The 27,943-nt window shown below is 47.8% G+C and overlaps 2 protein-coding genes across 5 annotated transcripts in view; both read left to right on the top strand.

Annotated features, from left to right (window-relative positions):
• The first annotated feature begins 6,802 nt into the window (after positions 1-6,802).
• Positions 6,803-18,633, top strand: LOC101921591 (C-terminal-binding protein 2-like). Of its 3 annotated transcripts, XM_055812884.1 has the most exons (10): positions 6,803-6,956; positions 7,645-7,724; positions 8,396-8,550; positions 8,641-8,785; positions 11,167-11,373; positions 11,979-12,193; positions 12,966-13,096; positions 13,251-13,378; positions 13,919-14,039; positions 15,108-18,633. In XM_055812884.1, exons 2-10 carry the CDS (start codon positions 7,676-7,678, stop codon positions 15,274-15,276), a joined length of 1,320 nt encoding a protein of 439 aa, XP_055668859.1. In that variant the 5' UTR covers positions 6,803-6,956; positions 7,645-7,675; the 3' UTR covers positions 15,277-18,633. The 3 variants fall into 3 exon arrangements, with proteins under 3 accessions (XP_055668859.1, XP_055668860.1, XP_055668858.1); XM_055812885.1 differs by lacking the exon at positions 7,645-7,724 and having other exon boundaries at positions 6,805-6,956; XM_055812883.1 differs by lacking the exon at positions 6,803-6,956 and having other exon boundaries at positions 7,491-7,724.
• Positions 18,634-20,773: 2,140 nt separating this feature from the next.
• KDM3B (lysine demethylase 3B) overlaps positions 20,774-27,943 on the top strand; it is a 65,473-nt gene continuing 58,303 nt past the window's right edge. Inside the window, exon 1 of one of the 2 annotated variants that reach the window (XR_008748541.1) lies at positions 20,774-21,080. Coding sequence is in view for 1 of the 2 variants with exons in the window: in XM_055812882.1 (XP_055668857.1) it covers positions 20,910-21,080 (171 nt within the window). In the remaining variant the exon portion in view is untranslated. The remainder of the gene's footprint in view (positions 21,081-27,943) is intronic. The other variant, XM_055812882.1, reaches the window with a different exon arrangement.

The following is a 27,943-nucleotide window of genomic DNA, read 5'->3' as shown; positions in this document are numbered from 1 at the left end:
AAGGATATAAATCAATCTTAACTTCAAGCTCTAGGAAAAGTCTGGAATGCATAAACAATCTGTTAGCATGTGGAAAATAACAGGGTTGCCTTTTGTCTCCCAGATGGATTTGTCAAGGACCAATACAATTTCTTCTACAACAGGATAACAACTTCTGCGAAGAGGGAAGAAAAAGAAGAGATCTTCAAGAACAGCTCTAAAAGGTCAGTCCAGCTCAGTGTGAGAAAATAGTTTAGAGGATCTTTCAAGTTCGTTTCCAGGCTGTTTTCCTGATTCTGCAATTATAAATCTTCCCCCAAAGCCCACTGAAATGACCCATTAACTCAGCGCTGAATTATGCCCTGCAGCAGATAAGCAAGGAAAGGGAAAATTCTTCCTTCTGTGTGAAAGCTGAACGCTGTGGCAGCGTTTTCAGGTTGCCTTGGCAGGTGGCCAAGTGGAGGAACTTGAACTTAATGTCCAGCGAAGGGCTGGCCAATTTGTTACACTTCTCTAGTCAGCACAGCCTGTGATTGCGGTGGAATGGTCCCTTTCTGGATTTTTGCATATTTATATGTATCTTGGCCTGGGACCCATAGCTTTCAAGGTTATTTGGTTTTTTCCTCCCTCCCCACACACATGCAGAGCTGCACCGTAACCTCATTACAGGTCTCAGAGAGTTGAATAATTGCCAGTCTCTCATGACCAAAGCTTTCATCACTCTCTCCATCTGAAATTGTGAGGCCAGCTCTGACCTAAGGGGTCATCTACCAGCGCAGTGTACAATGTCTCAGGAATCGCCTTCTCTAATGCTGTGCAAGGTCCAGGCCTTTGACCTTCTCAAACAGCTGCAGAAACAGCGATCAACTCTGATCAGATTTCCGCAGCTTTTAGCACCAGTTCCATGGGGTTTGTTATCTTTGCTGCTCCTCACAGGTTCATACAGATCCTGGCTGATTTATAGTTGGTGGTGTTAGCAGGTTCTGTGGTGACAAGTGACAGCCAAGTTGGTGGCAGCGCCGATGTGCCGGGGGGCTGGGGGCTCTGCAGGGGGGCTGGGCAGGCCTGGCGAGGGGCTGAGCCCAGCTGTGTGAGGGGCACCCCGGCCCAGTGCTGGGCCCTGCCCGTGGGGCACAGCGGCTGGGAAGCTGCCCGGAGGGAAAGGGCCTGGGGGGCTGGCTGACGGCCGGCTGGGCATGAGCCCCCGGGGTGGCAGAGGAGGCCAACAGCATCCTGGCTGGTATCTGAAACGGTGTGGCCAGCTGGCCCAGGGCAGTGACCGTCCCCTGTGCTGGGCACTGGGGAGGCCGCGCTGTTGTTTTATCATTTATGAGTCTGGATACTCTGGTCCTTGCAGTGCAGATTACAGGCCAGCTGCCCCTGATGGAAAACATTAACACCAAACCTCATGTTCTTGAAATTCATTGGAGCCGTTGCAGTTCATCTTCTTCATATTGCTTTCAGGCTACGAAGGACTTGATACAGCACATGAAGAGATTTTCCTCTAGCACATTAAGAACTCATTCTGCAGTTTTGGACGCATGGCAGGCCGCATCTATGTTATGTCTTATCATAGGCTGATAATGAGGTGCACACGGGATCCCCCGCAAAACAGGAAATCTATTCCCCGTGCTGGTGCTGTTTCCTCTCTGTGGTGATGGCAGGAAGATCCCCATAGTAGCTGTAGGAGGATAGTTTTCATTTCCTCTTCTGTTCAAACCCACAGCGATGGACAGTCCTTTCCATTGCTGGGGAGCCCTTCTGAACAAACAAACGGAGAGCACACATCATTTGCTTCCCTCTGAAATGACTGTGTATCACTGTATTAAAGTGAGTAGCAGTCCCAGTGATGTGCTAGGCATCTCTACACCTGCGACTGCCACAGCCAGCGAAGAGTGGGTTTGACCAAGCAAGTATTTTGTTACCAGTATGTGCTGAGTTACTTAGTTGTACCTTATTTTGTCTAGTACTAATCTTAAGATTATAGCACATGGGTGCTTCTGCCATTTTTTTCGGGACTTGATCGCTACAACCCTTCTTGAGTCAAAACCAGAGCATGTTACTGCACAGTGCAGAAGATGCTGAGGCTCTGATGGCTGAGCCTGGGCCACTTGTAGGGAGTACTGTTGGAGTACTACCCCAGAAGGTAGCACAGAGGAGGGTTGTGCAAACACTTCTGTGCCTGGGCTAATATTTACAGCGCCACACTGTTCTTTACAGGGCTAGAGACAGACAGCAGAGACTCACAGCTCATATTAACACCTGTACACTCCAGAAATATTAACCTAATGCAAACAGCCCAGCAGGAGTTAATGTCTATATTCATAGAAAACCAAATAAAAACTCTTTCATTTCCTAGCATGAGTGCTAGTGCCCTGAACAGCTCTGGCTGCTCATTGCTAAAGGAGGTTCAGGGCTCTGACATCCACAGCAGCTACCCATAACTTTCTGCTTCAGTGCCTGTGGCATTTGGCCACTTCTGGCTCGGTTTTTATTTTTTTGTTCCTACAAATAAAGCACTCAGAGCTGCTCTTGTATTGTTAGCTTCAGTGTGGTTCGCAGCAGGAAGATCAGACATTTAGGTGTCTGTCTGGATAGGTAGAGTCATATAGCTTAATGGATAGACTGTCTCTTTGGTGAAGTAAGTCATCCTACAGGAAAAAGGAACTGGTAAATTTAAGATGATAATTTAGGGTGAGCAGTTGACATGCTGAACAACAGAAGGACAGTGAGGAATGAGCAGGCTGGGTCAACAGGCACCTTGCGAAGTTTGGGGAGGACAGTGGAGTTCTGTAACAGAGCAGAGTGACCCTGTGCACCTGGTCTGGCTGGGGACTGACTGGCTGAGGGGCAGCCCCACCGGAAGGACTGGGAAGCTGCCATGGATACCAGTAAATGCTGATCCTGAGTAAGACAACCCACACACCACACTGTATTAGGATGATTGTGGCCAGAGACTGAAGGAAGTTATTCCCATCTACTTAGCAGTGGTGTGGCCACACCTGGACTCCTGTGCACAGGTCCCATCCCCTGAAGTTCCAGAGGGGTGTGAAGGAACTAGAGACGGTCCCGTGGAGGGACACCAAGATGGCAGCATGTGACCTGCAATGAGGTTAACGGAGTGGGCTCATTTGCTTGGCAAAGTGAGTTACAGGGGTGATCTGTTATCAGCTTACAGCTACCTGAAGGTTGCAAAGGTGACAAACCCAAATTCATGTTAACAACAGCAGGTGATGTGAGAAGTGATGATAGCCACAGTTTCCAGCTTGGGCTGCTCAGGCTGGATACTATGAAAAACATTTTTGCTGGGACGCTGGCGCAGTGCTAGAACAGGTTACCCAGAGATGTGTTAGATTCTGTATCCAAACTTGTAGAAAAAGCCACAGCTGACTCGCTCTTGTGTTGGCTGAAGTACTGCCTAGCACATGGGTTTTGGGTTAGAGACTAAGTCCCTTCCCATCAGCTAGTCAAGGCAATGGTTAACACGTGCATGCTTCGGTGGCAGGTTCAAAAGTCATCCAGGTAGTGAGCAGCTCAGAAGAAAAATTATTCGTAAAAGGAAAGCCACAGTATTTCCTCAAGGGAAGAAAGGAGCTCCTTAGAACAGCACTGCTCTACTACCTTAAGTCTAAATTTTTTCAGAGACAGGAACACAGGAAAAGTAAGTAGCTTTAATAATGCGTTATAGTACTAGATTTGATTCAAAGACATTTCAGTGATGCACTGTGAGCCCATTGTTCTGATCCTGGTGTTCGGATCCATGATGCATCTTGTCCGATCTGCTACTTGCTCTCTCCTTGTCTCAAGTGAAGCTGAATCAGCATACAGGACAGTGGGTCTGGCAGTGGCAAGACAGACCCAGGCCTCAGGGGTAGCAGCTGTTCAGAGCCATGTACTATACTGAACATGGTAACAGACAGAAAAATAATGGAACCAAAACCAAGATTTTACTGTTCCTGTAGGTTGGCAAGGTACTTAAACAGGTATGAGAGCAATCAAGTTACAGAATATGTATTAGATTACTTCCCCTTGATTTAGGAGCATCCCTACAGCTGCTTTCTGCAGTGAAATGGACGGGGTTTCCATTCATTCAAGCCATGAGACAGGGGACTCCAAGGCACATCGGGCAGCAAAGATCAGTGGTCCCACCCTGCTGCCACCTTTGCTACCTTTCAGTGCTGTGGAAGACAGAAATGGAGGCAGCAGGGTCCAGCTGCTTGCAGTAGGTTTTTGTTTTAATCACTCATGTACATTTTCTCCTCTTGGCTTGTAAAAGAGATGGGCACATGGCAGGGCAGCAGCACAGGGGCTGTTTACTTTACACCTTATCAGCAGCATTAAGTGCTTTAGAGACTACCAGGAAAGACTCAGGTACCAGCCGCTCCCACATGGCAGGACTTTGGACCATGGCACAGAGCTGCTATGTCCAGATGGATGAGGCTTTCTTTACTAGTTCTGCCCCTAGCAACAAGGTTGCCAGGATTTCCAGTTTCTTTGTCTGTCCTCAGAAGAACCTTCTCTTCCCTCCTGTCCCTCTTGTTCTTTTTAAGCATCCAACCAAGTACTTGCCATGAGGGCTGTCCACAGCATCCTGCAGGCAGTCCAGGAGGATGCCTCACGGTGTCACTCAGCGCCGCAGCGGTGCTGCAGACCACCAAACAGGCAAGGTCGCCTCCCCCATTCCGTGTGCAAGCCAAGCGGGTAGAGCTGTCCGGGTTTTTTTCGCAGCAGTATACGGACACTGCCGTGGTGGTGGGATTTTTAATTTGTAAGTAACTGATGCTGCAGGGAAGCTGTGCCAATAGCTGAGGCACCATTGCAGCTGTGCTCACACGCCATATCCCCGCGGTCCAGATGGTGTGTGACGGAGTGGAGGGGGTTCTAGCGGGACCCCCGGGCCCTGCCCGGCAGCGGGCGGCACGGCGGGGCAGGCCGGACTGCTGCGGGGACACCAAGGCGCCCAGCACCGGCCCTGCCCGCTGAGCACCACGCACGGGGCTCCCGGGGGAGAGCAGAGCCCCAGGCCGGCCCGGCCTTGCCGCCTCGGGGGAGGGGTCGGTCCTCATCCCAGCCCCGGGGGCCAGGCCGGCCGTAAGGTGCCCGCTCCCGCCGGTGCCCGTACCGGTGCCCGTACCGGTGCCCGCTCCCGCCGCGGTGCAGCAGCGCCGCCCGCCGGGCCACGCAGGCACGGCAGCTTGAGCCGGCCCCCGCCGCCCTCCTCCCGGGTGTGCCCTCACTGCAACGCTGCCGCCGGGCCTGCCGCCATGCCGAGCTGCTCACCGGGGAAGCTCTCACACGTTGAGAAGCGGCGGCTCGGGCCGGCCGGGCCCCCTGCTCTTACGGGGCGCATGGTGCTGAGGTCCCCCCGGCCCCGCGCCAACGATGACAGCGGCAGCTCCGCCAAGGCGCCGCTAGGGGGCGGTAGTGGCGGCCGAGGGGCACGGCGGGAGAGGAGCGTTCCGATTGGGTTGCGAGCACGTCACTCCAGGACAGCCCCTCAGGGGCCGGCAGCCTCGTGGGCGGGGTGTTGCGGTCCTGGGCGGTAAGCGAGCCAATCAGCGTCCTAGCCGACGGGGGGCGTGGCCCGGGCCAGGCGAAGGCGGGGCGAAGGCGGGCGGGAGCATGGGGAGAGGTTCCGTCTGTGTCACCCTTGTCCAGGGCTGCAGCTCGCTCGTATTTCCTCATTTGAGGGTTTGGTGACATTAGTAGGCAACCAAGATCACCAGCTTTTCAGCACGTTGCCAAAACAGGTTTCTTTGGGAAGTGACGGTGCAGCAGCAGGGCCCTGTGATTTCTGGGCGCTGGGCGGTGACTGTGGCACCTGCTGCGCTTCAGCTTGGTGCGCTCAGGCTTGTGTGCACACTTACTCAGTAAAGTCCTTTGTGCTCAGTTTCTCCTCTTTCAGCTCCAAACTCTAACTGATGTGTATTAATGCTTTGTTAAGGGAAAAAACAGTAAGTTTTGTATATCCAGAATGTAAGCTGGAGTGAGGAAGGCTTGTCTGGTCTGTGTCCTCACGCTGTCCCACCTCCCAAGGCTTGCCCCATTTGTGTAATGTCCTTTGGTAGCCCACCTATCTCAGGGATTGCATCCTTTCTTGCTTGGTCAGAAGGAAACTTTCTGTTTAAGGCAATTTAAGGGACCCATGTCTAGAAATAACCAGTAACAGCTCTTTGTGGGCACTGGGTAACAGTAGAAACAGATACTGTTGTGGGGATAGCTGGTGAGCTAGAAAATGAGCCTACTTTGTGGTATTGTGCGGCTCATTCCTGCATGAAGCATGAGTAGTTGTGGCTAGCTAAGGGAGCTGTGCTGTGATGTCAGTCAGCACACACTTGGGGTCAAACCTTCTGCCAGGAGAGGCAGTCAGCATGACGCACTTGGTGGCAAGGTAGGTGCAGGATATCAAGAGATGGGATGCAGAGATGCTGGAAAGGGTATTGTAGTGCTGATCTACTCCCAGGACCACGGGACAAGTGTGGGAGATACGGCTGCAAAGGTGGCAAAACAGAAGCTGTTTTGCATGGCTCCCTGTTTTGTCTCACACAGACAGTTTCCCAGGAAGGCCTGAAGCTATATCCCAGGATCCACCTTCCAGGCAAGGCAGGCTTTTGTAACCATCCTTCCTGGCTGACTCCTTGCAGCCAAGACACAACTCTCTGAATAGCAAGTTTGCCTCTCAAACGTCTGCTGAGTACTCTTTTACTTTGGAGAATTTAGTTCCCTATGAACAGTTCCCCCTTCTTCAGCCTCTGCCTAGGCTGGGAATTCCCTGTTGTCAAGTTTCTGAGAACTGGAGACGTCTCAGATCTTTACAGACTGCACTGCTGCTTTTGATTCTTGCCCTTCTAATATGCGCCTCCATGCCAGAAGTGCTGAGATACAGCGACATCAAGGCGCACACAGGGACACACTCAACTAATACCAGACGATCCAGATGAGGTGGTGGTGGATGACTAAAGGGGCAGGGGCAACAGGTAAGTCTGCCTGTGCTTTCTGTCTTCGCGTGTGGAGGGCTCAGGCTCCTGCCTCAGAGCACAGCGAGGGCAGAGGCAAGGATGCCCCCGACACGACATGGCCGGGTGCCGCGCGTCCCACGCCTGCCAGCCTGGTCGCTGCCGAATCCGCGGCCTGGAGGGAGGCACGAAGCCACGGAGCTTCTCCCACCGCTGTGCGGGCCTGCGGGGTGGGAGAGCACCGTGACCGCCCCCCCCCCCCAGCAGCGGGGCTCCCAGAGGCATCTCCCCGCGGCGGCAGGCCGCTCCCTGCCCCGCACCGGCGCTCCTGGAGTCCACGGGCAGCGGAGAGCGCCCACCCGCCCGCTGGGCCTCGCCGCCCGTCGGCCCTCGGGGGGCAGCTCTCCGGCCGGCAGCGGCGCTGCTTTCCCGCCCCCAGGCGCACACGCCGCTCCCGCGGGAGCCGCCCGGCACTGAGCCGGCTGCGCCCAGGGAGAGCTGCCGCCCCGCCGCGAAGGCCTGTGGGGCGGGGCGCGGCCCGGAAGCGGAAGCGGAAGCGAGCGGCGCCCCAAGTTGCGGCGCCTCTGTGGCGGCTGGGCCGCTCGGCACGGGGCTGCGGCCCGGCCCTTCCGCTTCCTCCCGGGAGCCGGCGGCGGCTGCGCGGGCGGCGGGAGCCGGCGGCGGCGAGTGACGGGGTGTCCCTCGGCAGCGCTGAGGGGCGGCGCGGCACGGTGCGGCCCATGGACCGGCACAAAGTCAAGCGGCAGCGGCTGGACCGGATCTGCGAAGGTGAGTGAGGCGGGGCGGGCGCCGCGTGGGGCCACGCCCGGTGGCGGCCCGGGGCCCGGCGGCGGCGGCGGGACGCGGTGCGGCGGGGAGCCTGGCCCGGCTGCCGCTCCCCCAGCCGGGCTGCAGCGCTCCCGCTGCCGGCGGTGGGCTTCCACCCGCGCCTCTACGGCAGGGCCCCGCAGGCCTGCCGCCTGCCGGGGGCTCGGTGCCGCCCGCCGCCGGAGAGGGGCGGCTGCCCGTGACTGTCGGGGCCGTGGACGTACCCGCTGCGGTGCTGCCTGGGGAGGAAACGGAGCTGGTGCCCCGGGGTGCTGAGCTGGGGGGGGCAGGCTGGGGGGCGGCGGGCCCGAAGGGCTCTGTGTCTAGTTTCGGCAGCCCAGGGTAAGGTGGCACGCTTCTGCTTGGACCGCCTCTACTAGCTCGTTGCTGATAAACCATGTTTTATTTTTCTTTTATAGTGGTGGAAGAGTTTTGGTTTCTTTTCACTAGCTTCGTTTCCCTTCATTCGTTTCCTGTTTATTTCTTTTGCTTTGACTAACCTCTTCCAAAATACTACAGTATTTATATAAGTACACATATATATAGCAGAACTAGTGACGTGTCAGACAGGCAAACAAGGGTTCCAGCATTCTTGTCTTTCACATAATCATTCCTGCTGACTTTCTTAATAGGCATACGGCCTCCTATTGTGAATGGCCCGATGCCAGCACGGCCACTGGTTGCGCTCCTGGATGGACGAGATTGCACGGTGGAGATGCCCATCTTGAAGGATGTTGCTACGGTGGCATTTTGCGATGCTCAGTCAACTCAGGAAATCCATGAAAAGGTGGGGTAGAAAATTTGCGAACATTCAGATATAGAGCTCTGCCTCTTGGAGTAAGCAGAGCAGACTGATTTGGACTGGTTTTTGTTGTAGGTGCTGAATGAAGCAGTAGGAGCTCTGATGTATCACACCATTACCCTCTCTCGTCAGGATCTGGAGAAATTCAAAGCCCTCAGGGTCATTGTGCGTATTGGCAGTGGCTATGACAATGTTGACATCAAATCTGCTGCAGAATTAGGTATGATGACAACATTAGGGTTCTGTTGCGATCAGAACGGAATGTGATGTGGAACACTGCTCATGTTTTTCTGTTTTATAGCTGACTGCATTTAAAACCTTTTATGTAAAAAGATTTGGAGCTGCTTAATATCAGGCATCTTTAGGAAGCTGACCAATATCGGAACTGGTAGGTGACTTGAAAGAAAGATTCTCAGTTCTCAGATTTCTCTGCCATAGATGTCAGTGTCTTTGCTGTTTGGGATTCAGAAACCTGAATATGGTTTCAGTAAATTTTGGTGAGGTGGTTTTGGGTTGTTTGTGGGGAAAGAATTGAGCAAACTGATGTCTGAAAGCAGCCTGCAAATGCTGATGCAGGATACTCCCTGTAAATGCTTGATTAGTAAGTTTTCCTGTTAATTTTTTATATGCAGGTAGGTTCTGATTCAGCACTTTTATTATTGATCCCTTTAGAGCCCTAGGCCTGTGAAAAATCTCTGGATCAGGTGACAAAAGGCTGCTGTTCATTAAACATGGCAGTGAGACCCTTGGACCTTGTAGTCTCCTAGGTGAAGTGGATCATCTAAGTGCCCTGCCCCTTTTTTAGGTTTGTGTCAGAGATTTGAAACATTTCTTAGTGTAATGCAGATCAGATTAAGCTTAATCAAATGCAGGTATTTATATATAAAATTTAAATAGGCGTTATAATTTCCAGATCTGTAAGAACAGATGAATTGCAAATAAAGGAAGAGTGCATGTTTGTCTAGTGCTTGAGTTAGGTATAAAGAGTCTTCTCACATGAACGCTTCAGCTGAATAGTCCCAAGAGTGCCTGGCAACGTCCTTGGCTCTCATGTCCTTGGCAGCTGTTACATTTTTGGGCTGAGTTTGGAACCTAATCTGCTTCTAGTGTTCTCCTCTTAAAGTCACCATCCATATCATTGATTCATTCGGTTTCAGAGTTTTCCCATTCCCCCTACTCCACACTCATTAACCCAAGGAGAAAGGGGTCAGAGTTCTTTTCCCATCATACTGCTGCTTGCCACTTTTGCTTTGGAGCGATAGTATGATGACTCTTATGCATGGCCGGGTTTGCTTTTTCATGGACAATTAATGATTATTTGGATGCTTAGCTAGGCCATTCAGTTCATTCTGAGGTAAGATACTGCTGCTTATGCATTCTGAATCTTCAAATCAGACCAAAGGGCCATTGGGTGTTTGCATTTTCTTATCCTTTGGCATAATACTGCATGTAAACACAAATTTGTGTCTAGCAGTGTAAGAGATGAATGCATGTGGCTTGTCTGAATGAGATGGTAACCAGTGAGATTAAAAGAAGTTAGGTTTCCCTGTCTTCCCACCTCGCGTCTTCTGAGTCGTCTGTGGCATTATGGCACAATTGTGACGGATTTGATAGAGAAAAGGAGTCGAATGTCTGGGACTGCGTGTGGCCATCGCTCTCCTCGTTCTCTTTGGAGAGCATGGTCTGAGTTTAGTTGAATGTCTCCTCTGTAACTGGCTTCCAAAAGAGTGATGCATTGCTGAATTTTATGCACCCTCAACTACTGCCCATAGATTTTATTCCTAGTTTTTAGATAGGTGGTGACTTTTTGAATTAAGGATAGCAGCAGCAAAGTGGTATTTTGTCAGTTATCCACCCCCGTTGACTTTTTTTTGTTGTTTAATGACCAGATTTTGTTACAGTGTTCCATCTTTCCCTTTCCTGACAGTAATTTGTGCTTCCAGGACTTTAACTCCATTTGCATTAGTAATTTGCTTGATAGTTGTAGCTATGGGTTTTATGGTCCCTTGTGGTTCTATGTTATTGTAGAGCAGGAGTGTTATGTGTTGTTATTTTTAAATGTAACTTCAAATGGGTTTAGAGAGGCTCCTGTGGCTTCTCTCAGTGTTTAATGAGTGAGTTACTTATTGTTGCTCCTGGGGAAGCTGATGCTTGCAGTGAGCATCTGGACTGTGAGGCATGAAAGAGCTCAACCATCTGTCTTAATTCTTTTACAGTCTGCCAGTTAATCTGTCAGGAGTATCTCTGGAATGAGTGCATCTTTTTGGATGCAGCTCTTCTAAAACAGTCAGTTTCTTGCATCACTTGTATGACCCAGTTTTCTCATTTCAGCCTGGTTTTTCGTTTTTGGTTTTGGGTTTTTTTTTCTCTCCTGGTGAGTGTGTCAATCAAATATTTGTAAGGAAGGAATGGTATTTCCTTGGGGTTAAAAAGCTGACTGGTCACATCTATGTTGCTGTAGAATGAGCTTTTGAAATGAATCCTGTGTTTCTTGGCAGTTCTGGAGCACTGAATTGTCTTTCAGCACTTATGCCTGAAGAGCTCTATGTTGGTTTAGCGTTGTGATGCTAAAAATCTTATATGACCTCTGTGGCTTTGTAGGCATTGCAGTTTGCAACATCCCTTCCTCCTCAGTAGAGGAGACTGCTGACTCCACCCTCTGCCACATCTTGAACCTATATCGCCGTGTTACTTGGCTACATCAGGCTATGCGTGAAGGGAATCGAGCCTCGAGTGTAGAACAGATTCGAGAGGTGGCTGGAGGCGCTGTGCGTATCCGTGGGGAGACTTTGGGCATCATTGGACTAGGTAAGTGATGGGAACTGTTGAATTGAAAAGTGAACTGTGAAAGTTTTTGGGAACCTAAGAGTCACAGACTGAAAAAAGTGGTAACTTTACGGCTGTTCGTTGTGAAACACACATAAGGAATGCTAGTGCCCTATTCTGTGATGCTGGATATCTTCAAGAGTTGGGTGTATGCCATGGGATTGGGGATTTTTTTTTTTTTTTATTCAAATGACTAGAAGAATTGGAACATTCAGACAGCTCTTCTCGGTGACTGTTTCCCAGTGTGCTAGGTTCTGTATCAGTAACAAAGCTACCAATTCCTTCTCCCAAGTTCTTGTAATCAGATTATTACTGCCTCTGACTCAGAGTCCAGGTCTGGTTTGAAAAACAGAGCTCCTTCTAGGCTAAGCTCTGGCTATTGCATGGGGAAGGACTAGAATTGGCCACATGGGATCAGCACTGAATAACCTCCTCTGGATCCCTATGGCAATCCTACGGGTTTCCAGGGCTGCACTACCTTGGGCCCTGGCAGTAAACTCCAGTGTAGGCTCCCAGTCTATCCCAGTATCTTGTCTTTAAAGTTTGTTTTACCTTTCCTTGATGATTGTGGGTTTTCTTTTGTGAAGGCCGAGTTGGACAGGCAGTGGCTCTGCGAGCCAAGTCCTTTGGCTTCAACGTGATTTTCTATGATCCCTATCTGCCGGATGGAGTGGAGCGATCCTTGGGTTTACAACGAGTAGGAACCCTGCAGGATCTACTAATGCACAGCGATTGCATCACATTGCACTGCAGCCTGAATGAACATAACCATCACCTCATCAATGACTTCACTATTAAACAGGTGCAGCAGGAGCTTGATTTCCCCCACAGAGCACTGTGGAAATGAATGCAAACAGAAACTGCTGCTTTCACAGAGGCTGAGAGCGTGTGAATCCTGCTGCCTCTGTCGTGTGCCTCCTGCTGCCTTTGGAGGCTGGGAGCGTGTGGATCCGGGTGCCTGTGCTTTGTGCTGTATAGAATTCTGTGTTAAGAGGAGAATAGGATTGGCTTTTTTTGCCATTTATAAATAATGTCTTAGGTGATTCAATAATTTCAAATTACCTTTAAAATGTATAATTGACTCTGCTGGTTAGAGCCAGATGTGGTGTGGCTGGGACTGCATAAGTTTCTTTACACAGCTCTGCCAAAGTCTCTCTGCCCAAGCCCACTGCAAAGTCAGTCTCGGGCTCTACTCCACTAGACTATGAATGTTTTTCAGTGCTTTGATGAGAGACACCTGGACGTTGTAGTCCAGTTTTGTATAGCTGGATACTTGATTCATGTCCTCTTTCTTTTTTAATGTAGTAGGATGAATATGGAGTGCAGAACTTGAGAGTTCCACTTTTGCCCTTGTTGTCTTGTGGTTTTGTTTGTTCATTTTTAAAGCAAATTTCTCAAGAATTGCTTGCAGGCATTTCCCCTGTCGTTAGCTTTGCAGTGAGAGCACTCCTAGTTCGTCCAGGCCTCATCTAATCACTGCAGGCTCCTGCTCATTTCCAGTAGACTTCCCAAGATTCACTTAGCTTCCATGAAAAATCTCATTCTCAACCCACTTAATATCTTTCTTCTTCCAGATGCGCCAGGGCTGCTTCTTAGTGAACACAGCCCGGGGAGGGCTGGTAGATGAGAAAGCCTTAGCACAAGCCTTGAAAGAGGGGAGAATCAGAGGAACAGCATTGGATGTGCATGAGTCTGAGCCTTTCAGGTAATGTTGCGCCTGCATGCCAGCTGCTATCCTGTGACTCGTCTACACTGGATGATTCTTTTGGGTTTTTGTTATTTGAGTTACAGTGATACCTGAGAGGACAGATGGGGTTATCACATCTGTAGAGAAACTTTTTTTTTTTGCCCCCTAACAGCTTTGCTCAGGGGCCCTTAAAAGACGCACCCAATGTGATCTGCACCCCTCACACTGCCTGGTACAGTGAGCAGGCTTCCATTGAATCCAGAGAAGATGCAGCTAAAGAGATCCGCAGAGCTATTACAGGTAATGAGGAAGACTCTGCTCTGCAGCTGCTGCTGAATTAGTATTCTTTTGTTAGTTCACTGCAAGGATTATGCTGATTGTTCTGAAAACTTGGACTCAGTAACTGGTTTTGGTTTCTGGAACTGGAGCTTAAGTTGGTGATTGTCTCTTTGCCTTCTGAGAATCTTTTAACTAATGCTGGAGTTGTAAAGCCTTATACCTAGTACATCTTCCAAATCATTTGCAATCGTTCCTTTGATGGTTCTACTGCACACTTTTTTTTCTGGAGTAGTACATACTGTCTCTTGGGAGGTGAGGCTTGGCAATTGCAGTTTGTGGCCAATAATGCCCACAAGATCACCGAAGTGGGAAGGAAGGGACTGTTTCTTGTCTTTTCCAGACACCAGTTGCTCAGAGGCAAGTCTCCCCTGCCCAGTTACCCTGTGGAGGTAGACTGAAACGGTCTTGCACATTTCCTTTCTACTTTCCTTTGTAAATGTTTCAGGGAATAAGCCCCTCCTACTTGTCCTGGATTTTTTGTCATTCTTGGCATTCTTGCAGGTCACATACCTGATGCTTTGAGGAACTGTGTTAATAAGGAGTACTTGCTGTTAGCAGCTCAGTGGTCCAGTATTGATCCTGCAACTGTCTACCCAGAACTCAATGGAGCTGCAGCTTACAGGTGAGACATGCAAGTTACTGTTTCCAAGCGTATGTTCCTACTGAAGTAGGCCAACTTCCCTCTCTGGGTTTGAGAACTGCTTGTACCTGTAAGCAGGTATGTTTCTGTTCCTATGTACTCTCTATATGAGCTCTTTCCAGAAACTTAAGAGCAGCAGTTCTGAAGCTGTACTAGGATTTAACCTTTACTTGGTCATATTCAGTTCCAGCTGCATACTGGTTAATTTTTCCAAGTCATTGCAAGACCTGCCCGAGACATATCTTAATGTAAGAAAGCCTGCTGGGTGCCTGAAAAGAGGTCTGGATCTTAACATTTAGAAGAAGTTGTGCATGTCATTAGAACTGCATTAAAAAAAGCACAGTTCTTACCTGTAGCCCAAATGCAGACTATTAAAGAGACGTTGTCCATCATATTTGGGCAGTGGCCTAATAGGGCATGTTTCAGTATTTCTGTTACAGACCTGCCAAGTAATTGTGGGTGGGTTGCTTCCCTTCTGTTTTTTCTCCTATCTGTAAAGCAGGAAATATATTATCTTCCCTTCCTGGAAAGATCTACATAGGTTCAGATGTATTTATGGAGAAGGCATAGGGAGGCAAAATGGAAGTAATGGAAGAGTAGTTCACTAGCAATTCATGAGTTTCACTCTATTTTTCATCTTACCTCTAGCTGTTTTATTAGTTCAGCTCCTTACTTTTTCTATCTTAGAGCCCAGTGAAGGATAACTGGCAGCTTGCACTCCTGCTGATGGGGAGGGAATTTCCAGCCCTTCAGAGTACCATCATATAGTGCTTCACACTGTTTTTCACCAGAGACAAATTTTGTACCTGTCTTCCAAATGCTTAGTATGTGACCCGAGATTTATCTCTGCCTGTCTGAGAACAGGTGTCGTTTGGTGTTAGGATATAACTGCTACTTTTCAGCTCTGGAGACTTTTCCTGTGTTCTGTCTCCAAGCGTTTCTGTTAGAAAGAGGGATTTACGTTCAGCAGTTGCGTGAGGGCACGGCTCCTTTGCCCTTGTGCAACTGTGTTGGACAAGCTTGTAACTTCTACGTTTCTGTTGGTTTTAGGTTTCCTCCAGTAGTGGGAGTAGCCACTCCTGGTCTACCAGAACCACCAGTAGTGGAAGGGATTGTAGCTCATGGGATCCCTCCTGTTTCTCACTCTGCACCGCGTACCCCTTCCCCAGGAGAGACGAGCAAACTGGATGCAGACAGAGAGATTCCTGCTGACCAGTAGCAGCATCTTTCTCTCCTCTCCACTGGCAGCAGAAAAAAGTAGGAGGGTATCTCCTCGGACCTTCTTTAACACCCTACAGAGACTGTTTCCTGTTCATACAGGACGGGAGAATGCATTTCAGTACTGGCAAACTTTAGCTCTTGCCTTTATTTTGTAACCCTTTAGTTTTAATCTTTCAATGAATCTTTTTCCTTCTCTGGGGCAGGGCAGCAGTGACCTTGCCTCCCTTTGGAAATACTTGGTTTAATGAATGAGTTTTCCCATGTATCTGCCTCGGTTGTCTGTGCCAGGGAACTGTCCTTGTGCTCTTGAAAATAGAAGTGGAGCTGTCTGACCAGGGATGGCCCTCAGTGTTCCTAACCCCAGACTTCAGTGCACACTTTTCAGTTGTGACTTGTAGCTTAAATTTAATTTGGCTGAACCTCTCCAAGTGTAGCCATGGGGAATACTAGAAAAATATTAGTGAATTGGAGAGGTTGTGACTATTGTCTTTATTATGCCCTTGGTAGAATGCAGCCTAGGCTCAGCTCTATGTATTACTTTGCTTGTTTTAATGAAGGTTTCCTGTGAGAACAGACATAGCACAGGCATTGCTAATTCTTGGCCATACAAAGATTTGTCTATGCAGTACTAGGCCTGAAGTTAAAAGTAACAGTCTTCAAAGCCAGCCTTGTAAATAATTTGGAAGGGATTAAAATGTCATCAAATGTGTTCTGGTGGCCACTGTGTTTGTGAGGCTTCAGAATAGTTCACCCTGGAGTCTGTGTAACTTGAAGAAGGCAAGGGAATGCAGAAATGGGGAAAAACTTGCACTGGGAGACAGCAAGTAGCAATACCTTGCAGCTGCAGTTGCTGGTCCCTCACACACCTCACATACCTCACAGTCTAATGGCATGTTTATCCACAAGGTATCTATCATGTTAGAATTGTAATGGTGGGGGTTTTTTTGTTGTTTTTTTTTTTTGGGGGGGGGGGGTGTTGGCATAACTGCATCAACTAGAAGTAACATACCACTTGTCTTTGTGCTGATGAAGAAGGCAGCTTTTAACAGTTGACCAAACTACTTTCGCTCTTCTAGCGTGTACTGCATCTGCAGTAGTGGGTAGGGGAAGACAGTGGGTTTTTGGTTTTTTTTACAGGAATGAGCTTTGTGATAACTAAAGGAGAAGGAACTCTCTTAGCTTGTCACCTGAAGCCAAGGCAGGACTGTTGCTCTCAATTCTCTCCCCGTTTCCCAGATGATTGAATATGAATTGCTTCTTTGAGGGGTACGGAATCTTCAGCAAAACACGTTCCACAGATTTTCCTTAATTCCTAATCCTCCTTTAATTTCATCTTGTTACACTTTAGTCATAGCCTTTCCATGGACAAGATGTAACAATTCTTGATTGTTCATGTTGTGTGGGTGTATTAAAGTAGGTGCTATGTGGGAGACATACCCTATCTGTGAGTTTGTCTGCCTCCCTCGATTTTTCCCTCTTTTGTGTGTCTGTGATGGGAAGCTGAACAGCTGGGAGCAGACTGGAAATACACCTTGAGCTGTGGACAAAATCCTCTGTTTAGGCTGTTTACAGTTTGGGAAGCTGATGAAAGCTTTTGGAGTCAGTAAGTTTTCAGATTTTTTTTCTCCAATACTGCCTTCATATAATGGCTTACTACTGATACATTGAAGTGATTCATTCCTTTCTTCTCCAGGCCCCCCAGCAGTTCAAGAAAGGAAAATAGGAAGGAAGTAAACTTCAGGTGTCTTGTTACAGATTTTACACTTTAACTGTTTAGCATTAGTGAGATGATACTAGTTCTCTAGTGCTGAGTATCTTTTTGATAAGCTATTTGTCTTGGTGAAGGTTCTTGGCTTCTGTGTTTTCACGAATGATGCTGGTTCTACTTAAAATTCATATACCTCCTTGGCTGCTCAGGTTTAGCAGATCAGGCTGGGACTGGTGGTAGGCATAAGTTACAGGAGAGCTTTTTCTGACCAGGAGCCTAAAGCTCAGAAGCATGTTGATTGTAGCTATACCTAAAACAACCAGCAGCACTTTCCTGCGTTCTCTAATCTCTAGGAAATCTAAATTTTACAAGCTACTAGCTCAGAAAGCTGTTCTTCTGACGGGCAGATGGGGAAAAGTTTTCAGGGACTGAGAGCTCATCTTCTGCCCATTGCCACATTGGGGAAGTAGTCTGTCAATACCTACTCTTTCCTTATTTGCTGCTGAAAATTCCTGCCTACTTGGAGGTTCAGGTTTGAGATTATTTTCTGGTAAGGGGCGGCTTCTAGTTATGAGCTTTGTGAATACAGAGGATCAGAGTACATTGACCTTGTCTCTTCTAGAGCACAATGCAAGATAGATTTATTTTTTTTAAGAGGCAACATTCTTTTTTTTTCTTCTGAACTGCAAGTATCTGTATAGATTAGTCAAATAACTGAATATAGGAAGAGTGGAAAGATCTCATTTGGGGGACACTTGAGTTTCTCAATTCTTATTTTTGGTACCTAGATATACCGGTGACTAGTAAGCATAGGAATGAAAAAATTGGTATCATAAGAAATGTTTCCAGTTACGGGTACTAAGGAGTTGAAGCTGATAGCATTGTTAGTGGCTCTGTTCTATCCAACACTCTGCAGGCTTGTGATTGGATATGAAGGCAATTTTCCCTTTGATTAAAGCCACAGCAGAAAATGTTGAGGGAAAAATGAACAGAACCCTTATCATGACCTCAAAGAAGGACTCTTTGTGCTTACAGGATTACTCTGCTTGTATGCCTTTTGTACCTCTGCTTATAGACTGAACCTATTATCACCAGACAAAGGCTGTTCTGGACAGATAGCTCAAGGAAAAATTTACCAGTACTAAAGTACCGTGTGGTCTTCTCCATCCCCTGAGTGCCAAGTCCTTTGTTAGCACTGTCTCCTGTGTGATACACTGACTTGCAGCTCCCCCTCCCAAGCTTAGGGCAGTATACAGAAGTGGAAGGATTTTAGGTTTTTTTTTTTAAATGCCTTCCTTCAGAACTAGTGCAGAGCTTTAATCCCAAAGAACAGAAGTCTCCCAAGGTGAGGCAGGAGTGCCCTAGCTGCACTAATCTGCTTACAGGAGGTGCTCCCACTGTCCCAAGGTACATTCTGTTTGTCAGGGTCACTGCTGCTGACCAGCTTTTTTATAGAGGACTCAGAGTTTCAGAAATATATTTTTGTAGACAATGACTAAACTGTGAAACATTGAAATAAAGCATGTAAACAAAAACTTACAGCACTGTCCTCTGTACAGATGTTTTTCTCACTTCAGTTCTCTCCTGACTCATTAGAAATGTTTGATTACTTCTTGGATATATTTTAATAAAGTTCTCCAAAGAACATGGCTGCTGTCTATGGAAGGGGTGGCCTTAAATATAGTATTGAAGGGGAGGGTTGAAAACCTGTACAGGTGAGTGTGCATCGGTCCTGCTTTTCTCATATTAGGTAAGTTGGATCTTCTGCACAGTCACTCCCTGGATCAGCCACTCTGGCAAATCACTTTCATTGGATTCTGGAGCATTGACTGTTAGTCAAACCTGTGACGGTGGCAGGCTGGAGAAGAAGCCATCTTCAGTGGTTAAGGGACAACCGGATGTAGCCTGTTGGTTACTTATGTGACTTCTCACAAGTTGAAATTGTGGTAATTGGATTTGCAGCAGCTTTTTAAGTGTGTAGTGTAAATACACGTTTAAACAGCAGTAGCTGCCTTCATCCTTTTACAGTAAAATAGCATTTGAAACTAATACACAAAATTAGCCCATGAAACTAATTTTTCCAACATATAAGAATAGTTGGTGCAACAGAATTAGCATAGAAAAGTGTTGGTTATTTCATAAATTCAAGTTCACATTTATGGCCTATGCTTCCTGTGTTGATCGTTACTGAAAATTAGGACGCCCCTTCCTATTCTTGTTGGATTATACCACTATTTGTCTAGCTGGTGCTGTGTGCCTTTGGAATATACAGCATCACTCAGGAGATGGGATACAGGAAACGCTGCCCTGCTTTATCATGGCAATTTCAGTCTTGGAGCTAGGGGAAGGGGACACAGGACCACTTGGAATCTTTTTCTAATACCTAGTTGATGATACTGTTTGAGTAAAGAAACTTAACAGAGCAAAGCCTGCTCTTCAAAGGAATATAGTACTGATCCTGGATATACACCATGGCAATCACTTAGATACAAAATATAGTGGTTCTGCTACCCTTCAGTAATGTTTCATGTAGGTATTGGCTCTTGTACTTTAAAAAAAAATAGGGCAGGAGGAGTTAGTAAAGCCAGTGGCATGTAGTAAATCAAAACTCAGATGCTATACAGCAAAGGAGGATAGAACAGAGTTCCGATGCCACTAATGATTGTTCTGACGTTCTGCGTAGTTGCTCAGAATACCAAAGGCAGAGTCTGCTTCCAAAAAAGTCTTTTGAACTGTCTCTTTGTGCTACAATTTGTCTTCAGAGGTGTTCAGTATTTTATCTGTGTGCCATGTCAGGCCTAAAATCACACCATAAAGAGTACAGCTAACAAGATGAAACAATGACATACACTTCTGAGGACAGGCACATTGTCCAAACTGCTATCAGGCATCACCTCACCCATTTCCCAGTACAGCAAACTGCATCCCGCTAACTGGAAAGTAACAAAGATGAAATGTCATCTACTGAAAACATCCTGGCACAACCATTTCGAATATGGGAATGTGAAAGCAAGCAACTTGCCTTTACTGCTGCTAATTCAGTGTTAAATGTGACTCTTTCACGGTGAGGAAACAGCACACGCACAAGAACATCCTTGTTCTGGTATGGAGTAGAGCATCTCCTGCTCATTGCAGTTTCTACCGGCGCTACTATGTCTTTACTGCACCAGCAGAAGGAGATGTAAATTGCGCATCATTTCCCTCACAGCGGAGGATTCTGAAGTATCTTGTGGTTGTTCAAGTGTGTTGAAAATGAGCAGGCTTAGCGTACGCCACTGTTCTACACGAGAACTGATCGGATGTATTAATCGTGGCGGCTGCAAACCATTAACTCAATGCCCGTGTGTTCTCCTCGCCTCCCGCACCAGCCCCCCGCAGCAGACCCAGCACGCTTCGCACTGCTGGTGCCGCTCCGGAACGTCCAGCCCGGCAGCGGGGGCGGCCGCACGCCTCCCGCCGCCCCCGCCCCGGGGCTGCTGGCGTGTTTACCTCGCGGCCGAAGCCAGGCCTGCCTCCTCTCCGTGACAAGTCCCGGCTCTGGCCTTGGTGTTAATGGCAGGCCCTGCCGCGGGAAGGCCGCCTGCTGCGGCTGCTGGCCGGCTCCGCCGCGGGGCTTGCCCCTGCCCGCGCCCCTCAGCCGCGCCGCCGCTCCGGCTCCTGCCGCGGGGCCTGGCCGCGGCCCACCCGGTCCCGCCGCCTCCGAGCTCTGGGCCGGCTCCCCGGTGCTGCCGGGCGGGGTGGCGCGGGGCATTGTGGGGCAGAGGAAGACAGGGGGGAGGCTGTGCGGGCGAGGTGCATGCCGGGAGCGGGTCGGGCGGTGCTCGGAGGCCCAGCGCGGGGCAGGCGCTGGCTCGGTGTCTCGCGGCGGCGGCGGCGACCGGTGGGCTCGGGCCGGCGGCGGCGGCGGTTCCTGCCCGGTGGGGATGGCGGACGCGGCGGCCTCCCCCGTGGGGAAGCGGCTCCTGCTGCTGCTGGCGGCGGGGCCGGGCGACGGCGAGGCGGTGGGGCCGGAGCCGGGGCCTGCGCTGCCCTCCCGGGCCTGGCGGAGCGGGACGGTGCGGGCCATGAGCGGAGCCGTGCCCCAGGACCTAGCGGTGAGGCCCTGGTGGTGGGGCGGGCTGGGCCGGGGTGGGGCGGGGCGGGGCGGGTGGACGCGACCTGGGGCTGGGGCGACCGGGAGCCGCGGGCGGGGACGCCGCCGGCCGGGCCGCCCGCGTGGGCCGCGGCCTCCCGGCGCCGGGCAGGGCTGCGGAGCGGGCGAGGCGCCGGGGCCGGGGCCGCGGGGCACTGCCTGCCCCAGGCGCGTGGCGGCGGGATCGGGCCGGCGCCCTGCGCCCTCCCTGGGGCGCGCTGCCCGCCGGGCTTGCCGGGACGCGCGGCGGGCCGAGGAGCGGCGGGCCCGGCCTGCGGCGGCGGAGCGGCCCTGCGGGCTGCCGGGGCGGCGGCTGGGGCCGGCTTATGGGAGAGACCGGCGCCTCCGGGCCGGTGCCGCGCTCGGGTGCTGGTACGGCGTTTCCAACTTGCAACCTCGGTTCGTTGGGCTTTTTCGGGGAGGTGTTAAGTATCCACCATCCACCTCGGTGGTGCCCCGATTTAGAAGGCATAACGTCGATTCCCTTCTGTCTCGGATTTTGTAGGGATCTGTGCTTCGTGTGGTGTGTTAAACGCTCTAGCAGTTGTTTGGCTTATCTCCAGTATAGCGCAGTGGGGCGCTTGGGGGGACATCTTAAAAAGATACCTGTGCTGTTTCCCTTTCGTGTGTCAGCCCCGCGTGCTCTCGCTGTGCGGGGGGGCATGCTGCTGGGAGCTGCGGCTGTCAATGACCCGCCGCCTGGGGAGCATGCTGCTGGGAAGAGTTTTGTTGGTTCTCTTTGCTCTTAGCTGTTTAAAAACCCTGTTGTTGCCGTAAGTTCTTGCAGAGTTCTGACTTCCCAAAGTTTCTTTGACTTCTTACAGCGATGCTGCTTTCTTTGGGTTTGTTGTAGAACTGCAACCAAGGGCTGCCAGTTGGAAGTAGTGTGCTGGTTTTGGCTTTGCCGCCCCGGGTGGCCTGGCGCCCTATGCCTGCAGTTGAGAGCTGTGTTGATCCACTGTAGTTGCTCCCTTATTTGTTTGAGGAGAGGGAAGAAACCACCAAAACATGCAGAAAGGCGATCTTCAAATGGAAAATGGGACAAACATCTGAGACTCTTAAACATGAAAATGTGCTCCAGTAATTAAGACCTGGTCTGGAGAGCTACTCTTGTAGCAGACTGTTTGACATGTATCATTAGTACTCTTGTGTTATGGAATAATTAAATTCCAAATATGAGTATGATGTAATGAATTTTTGGTGTGCCTGACCTTATTAGTGTTTTGGTGGACAGACTGGTAGAGTGTTGTCTTTTTTTTTTAATCTGTGAATCTGTCCAATAAAAAAGTAGTCACTTGTTTCCCAGTTAGTCATTGCTGTCCAACCATGTGACACCTGTTAGATTACCTAACAAAGTAAAAATCAACTTCTGTGCTTGATAGCATGGGAAGAATGGGATTTTTACGTGTGGCAATTCATTACCTTTGCTCAGCACTACAGTTCTTACCCCAGTTCCTCTCACCAATAACCTTCCACTTAGTACAGTTACAGTGATGCAGCTGTCTCTAACAGTATATGTCCAGATCTGTACAAGAACTCTTAAATGTGATCTCTGAAAAATGTGCCTTGAGTATTTTACACAGTTCTTCAATGTGGAATGCTTGGTGTTGTCATGGAACCTTTCATGCATAATGAACACTGATTTGACAATGATAATGATGTATGATCAGAAAAATAAGTCATCTTTTTAAACTCATTCTGCCAGAAGAAGTGACGAGTTGGCACCAATCAGTCAAGTGCAGTTTAGGAAATACTCATCTGAGGTAAAGTAATAATGTTGACTAGGTCTGAAAAAGGCTAGAACAAAATGTGTTGTATTCTTAGGGTTACTTAAGTCTGTGGTTTCTCACAGTATTCTGTAAGGATGGTTTCACTTACTAGCCCATAGTCTGATGTTGGGTTTTTAGAAATACAAAACTGCAGTTGAATATCTACATCTTTCCAAGGCAGAAAACTCAGGAATAGATAAGAAGTATAGAACTTAAAGTGTTTCAGAAAACAGCAGAAAAATGCTTTGGGTTTTTTTTTTTTGTTGGTTTTTTTTTTTTAATGAGGAAGCTGTTAGTTATTCTGGTGGAGTAAAGCCTCTGGTTTTGCTTTTATTTTTTCTCCCTCTGTATAAATTTGATTATAGAGAGTAGCTCTTAAATATTCTTACTTTGATAAAATGTGGAATAATCAAATTATGTTAGTCCACAGAAAATACATATAATGGTCAGTTGTGCTGTCTTCAGAGCACCTAGAGGAAATCCTGACGAAAAACTGTGCTATTAGAAAACAGCTTTGCCTTTTCTAACTAGAAACAGATCTTACCCTTTTTTTTTTAACTGTCTGTTAGGACAGGATCATAGAAGACCTGTCAAGCTTTAGTTCACTTTTGTCCTGCTATTATAAAAGGACATATTGCATGTTAATGGCAGAATAGCTAAACATGTCATATGCAGGACAGTACTACTGTTGCTTATTTGAAAAACAGAAGTGTGTGAGATGACTTTTAATGCATACACAAGCTATACAAATACTGCAGAAGTTTGGAGGCCTAGGACACAAGGTGTTTTGTGAAGGATTGTTTTGGAATAATACACATATATTTCTTATGGTAGATGGTAAAGAAAGGGTTGGTTGTTTTGGTTTGGTATTTTCCCTTTTATGGATATTAAGTTCTGTCTCACACAAGGTTTTTTATGTCTCTTTTTTTAATCTTATTTCCTACAGTAATATCCACGTACAATTGAATGTATTCTGGAGACATTTTCACTTGTACATGATATGTAGATTCTATAGCTTAATGAAAACATGGAGTAATCTAAAGTATTTTATTCATAAGGGATTTCATTGAATAAAGTTGCTATTTAGAAATTACCTGAATTTAGGAATAAGCTTACTCACAAAGTAAATTATCAGAACTGTTTGAGTTAACCATAAATCTCAGGGTATTTCAACTAGTTTTTCTGACTGAGTGATGTTGGAAAAGAATGTCTTCCTGTCTGGAGACTGTATGTAGTAGATGAGAAATGCTGGGACCCTACAGGACTGGATTTAGATTTATGTGCTCTCAAGCAGTTTTCAGATGCTGCTTGAAAGTCATCTTGATGGTAGAGGAGAACGTAGGAAAATGTACATATACTGTCTGTTTGGTTTAGGGTGTGTGGAGGTTCTTGCCAGCTGTGCAGATGTGTCTCCTGCCAAATTTCAGACCTCTAGTGACTGGGACTGAATGGGGAGTTTGTAGAGGCTTTCAAGCTACATCAGATAGGGAAAGGAATTTTCGGACAGGGAGTTGAAACTGGGACTCTTGTGGAAGTGGTGGGAGGTTCACAAGAAGTTGGGGTTTCTGAGTCCGGAATATCCCGATTGCTTTCTGTGCCACTGTACTCGTCTTCGGTTCCTTCTGTCCTGCAGAGGTGATCATGTTCCTGGATCATTCTTTGTGTCCGTGAGACACTTGGATGCATTTGCATATTGAAAGCATCTATGAAGGGGAGTGGATCGCAGAAGGTGGTCTAGGCTTTGTTTGTTTCCCAGAGTAGTGTCTCTTGTTGCTGCTGTTGAAGGCAGAATACGGTGTTGGATGGGTGTTGGTGAGACCAGTAGGCATATCTTTAATGCTGCTACTTGTAAGAGAGGAGTTTAAGAACAAACAGGATGTTGAACATTTTTTCAAATAATTTTTTACTTTGCAAAATACAGTTCTTTGAAGGAGAGCTGACTGCAAAAGTAGTGGATACACATTTTCCTCACTCGCTCTGTGATACTTTATTGGTGGCCTAAGTACAAAGTACTATGAGTGCGTGTTATGTCACAGGGTTTTTTTCTGATAGCCTTTCTGTCTTCCCATGTGTGAAAGAGACATCCACACTGGAAAATTTGCGTTCACACAGTGAGCAACGTCTTCTGTGACTCTACTGATGACTTCTCATCTATAACCATTTATACTACTGAAATGCAACGAGCAGGGATGATAGGGGGGTGGAATACCTCTGTATATGTAGCTTATGTAAGTATAAGTTTACATGATTTTTTTTTTTTTAATTATCTTGGCTGCCTTGGCAGGTGTCACAAGTGAGTGGTTTAGGTCACTTAAAGAATCACCATCAAAGGCAGTAGCGAAGTAGTTTTGATATGAATTTGTGGAAGTGTGACTTCACAAAGTTTTGTGGCAAGACTCACTATTACTTATTACACAGATAAATCACACAAAGAAGAATCAAATTAAAATTAAGCTGAAAAGATTTACACAGAAACTAAAGATGTAAAAGGGTAAGGGAGACCCTCATATTAAGTCACGAGGTTCAGAGTGGACTCCCCTGCTTTCTGAACTGTTAATAGAGCTTCGATGTGGCTAGATCCAATCTTAGTCTCTGACTGGGATGGTGGTATATATCTATAGGATGTATAAGGTTTATCCATAGTTTAAGGCTGATCACAAGCTTTTAGCAGCACTTAATCATTGACTATCATTTACAAAGTGGCTCAGTAGGATTTACTACAATCACAACAGTAACTTAATTACAGAGTCAATGGTAACATTCCTTCTATACTTGCTACAAGGTACATAAGTCAAGTCACACACGCATGCACACAGACACAAAGGAACAGATGTACATAGATATATATACCTCTCTCAAGAAAAAAAAAAGGGTACAGAGGTATACCTATTAAAAGTTCCCCTTGCGTTCAGTGGAGTATCCACATTGAATGCTTTTGGATTTCTCAACAGGCAAAGGGTTGAGCCTCAAGGTGTGGGGGGTATCAGCCCAGGCTCCATCATCAGCTTTCGTCCTAACTTTGCAGACTTTGGAGTCTGTGAGCTGAGAGGCGTCCCGCGCAGAGGGAGATGCTGGCTGCAGCCTGCTGTGGTCCAGGAGGGCTCAAAAGGGCCTCGCTTAGGACCGGTGCTTATAGGGGCAGAGGTGATTGGCTTTAGTCAGCTGTAAGTTTCCATCCTGGCCACAATCTTGAGTCGGTAATCACTGGAATTTTGCAAATTCCATCACTGGAATTTTGCAAATTCCAGTGATGGTGGTATCGTACCACTCGGGTTATGATTCAGGTAAGGAATGCTCCAAGGCTGTCAGGGGATGTAACGATTCAGATAAAGAATGTTTCTGGTATGGTCAGTGCTATTCCCCACCTCAGCCATCCAAGAGTTGCTGATATGGTCAGCGGACGCTTAACCACCCAACTTGTTGCACAGAGGACAAGGCCTGTCAGGGGTTCCCGGGGAGGGGGTGAGGTGCACCACCACAGCAGTGTACCTGCAGTAGAGGAAACTCAGTGTGATTTGTGAAATTCTCAAAAGGATGTTGGCAGATTTGTAGTGATTATCAAGTTCTAGATGAGGAATGGGGTGGGGACTCAAGCTAAGGAGCCTTCCCAGACTTGTGCCACCTCTGGTGGTTGTCCCTGTCTCCTGCTCACCGCATATCAAAGGGCACAGCAGATGGTGGCTGTGGAAAGGAATTGGTAGGACTGGTTGTGGCAGTGGTGTTATCAGGGCTGGCAGTGGGGCTGGGAGGTGAAGAAGGGCTGTTCCCTCAAAATACAGGTTACAGAGAAGTAACAGTAACAAAATTAGTATAGCAGTGTACAGAGAGGCTTATTAGCCTGCAGGCATTTGGTTAAACCCTTTGCAGAGTTGTCCTTACACAACACTGATTCCGTGTCCACTGGGTACCTTGTTACCCTGCTGTCTTCCATGTTCCTGTTAAACAAGACACTGCAAGTTCCTGTCTTTTTTTTTTTTTTTTTTCTCCTTTTTTCTGCCCTTTTCCTTATTTGAGGATACTTGTTATAATTTCTTGACACCTGGTAGCAGTTACTGTACATGTGCCTGAGTTTCAGTTGAACTGCTTTATTCCTGGGCATTATGGAAATGCCCATTTTGAATGTTCACTGTGCCTACGTGGCATTTGTGCAGTGTTTCTGATATTTTAGGAAGTGCCATTCTACTGAGCATATTATGCTGGTCTGCGTGTGTGTGGTAATTTCAATACATTTTAAGCCTATTGGACTTGCACAAAATAAATATGTTCGGGGAAGTGTAGGCAGAAGTATGGAAGCTCTAGGTTGAGAAGATAAGCTTGTAAGACAGAGAAATGCTGCCTCTAATACAGCAGGCTGAGTATTTTACATTTGTGTCAATGAAGGAGCAGCAGTGCTGGACAAGGTTGAAGTCCACCTAGTCCTCCCCGCTTCGCCCTCACTGGTCTTGTGCTGGTCAGATGTGGATGTCTCTGCGCAGTTGTGGAAGGAATCAAAATTGTTCAGCCTTCCACCAGTAGGCTGCTGGGTGGGAGTTTTCTGAAATGATGCTTAGCTGTAAAATCACATGCAGCATGACAGCTATATATTTGCATCAGTGAAGGGTTAAAACCTAAGTTTTTGCGTATCTGATAGTGGATACTTTGTAGAGCTCTCTGACTTGTCAATACTGGATTGACTTTGGAGAGTCAGCCCCTCTCCTGCTTGATGTTTGTTGCAGCAGAATCAAAGGTTTCAGATTCCCTGGTTCAGACTTGGTGAACCATGGTTATTTGACTTAGGAAAATTACTGCTTGAAACAGGCATACTGCTTAAAATGTATATTCAAGGAATCTCTTACTAGAGTTAATCCATCATCTTTATAATTAGTGTTAATTGCATCTACAAGGTTTTTTTGTAATGGTGAAAGCAATATGAAAAATTGTAGAGTTCTTGCATGTTAATTTAATTAAATTCAGATCCAGCTTTTGCAAGTGAAATCTGGAAAGCTACTGCGTACTGGCAGTCTGTCTGCAGGAAGTTCCTTGTAAGTGTTTGCATTTGCAGATCACACTGTTAGCC

The sequence above is a fragment of the Falco peregrinus genome, chromosome 8 (assembly GCF_023634155.1).
Source record: "Falco peregrinus isolate bFalPer1 chromosome 8, bFalPer1.pri, whole genome shotgun sequence".
Classification (NCBI taxonomy): domain Eukaryota; kingdom Metazoa; phylum Chordata; class Aves; order Falconiformes; family Falconidae; genus Falco; species Falco peregrinus.
This window is presented reverse-complemented; position numbering and strand designations above follow the sequence as displayed.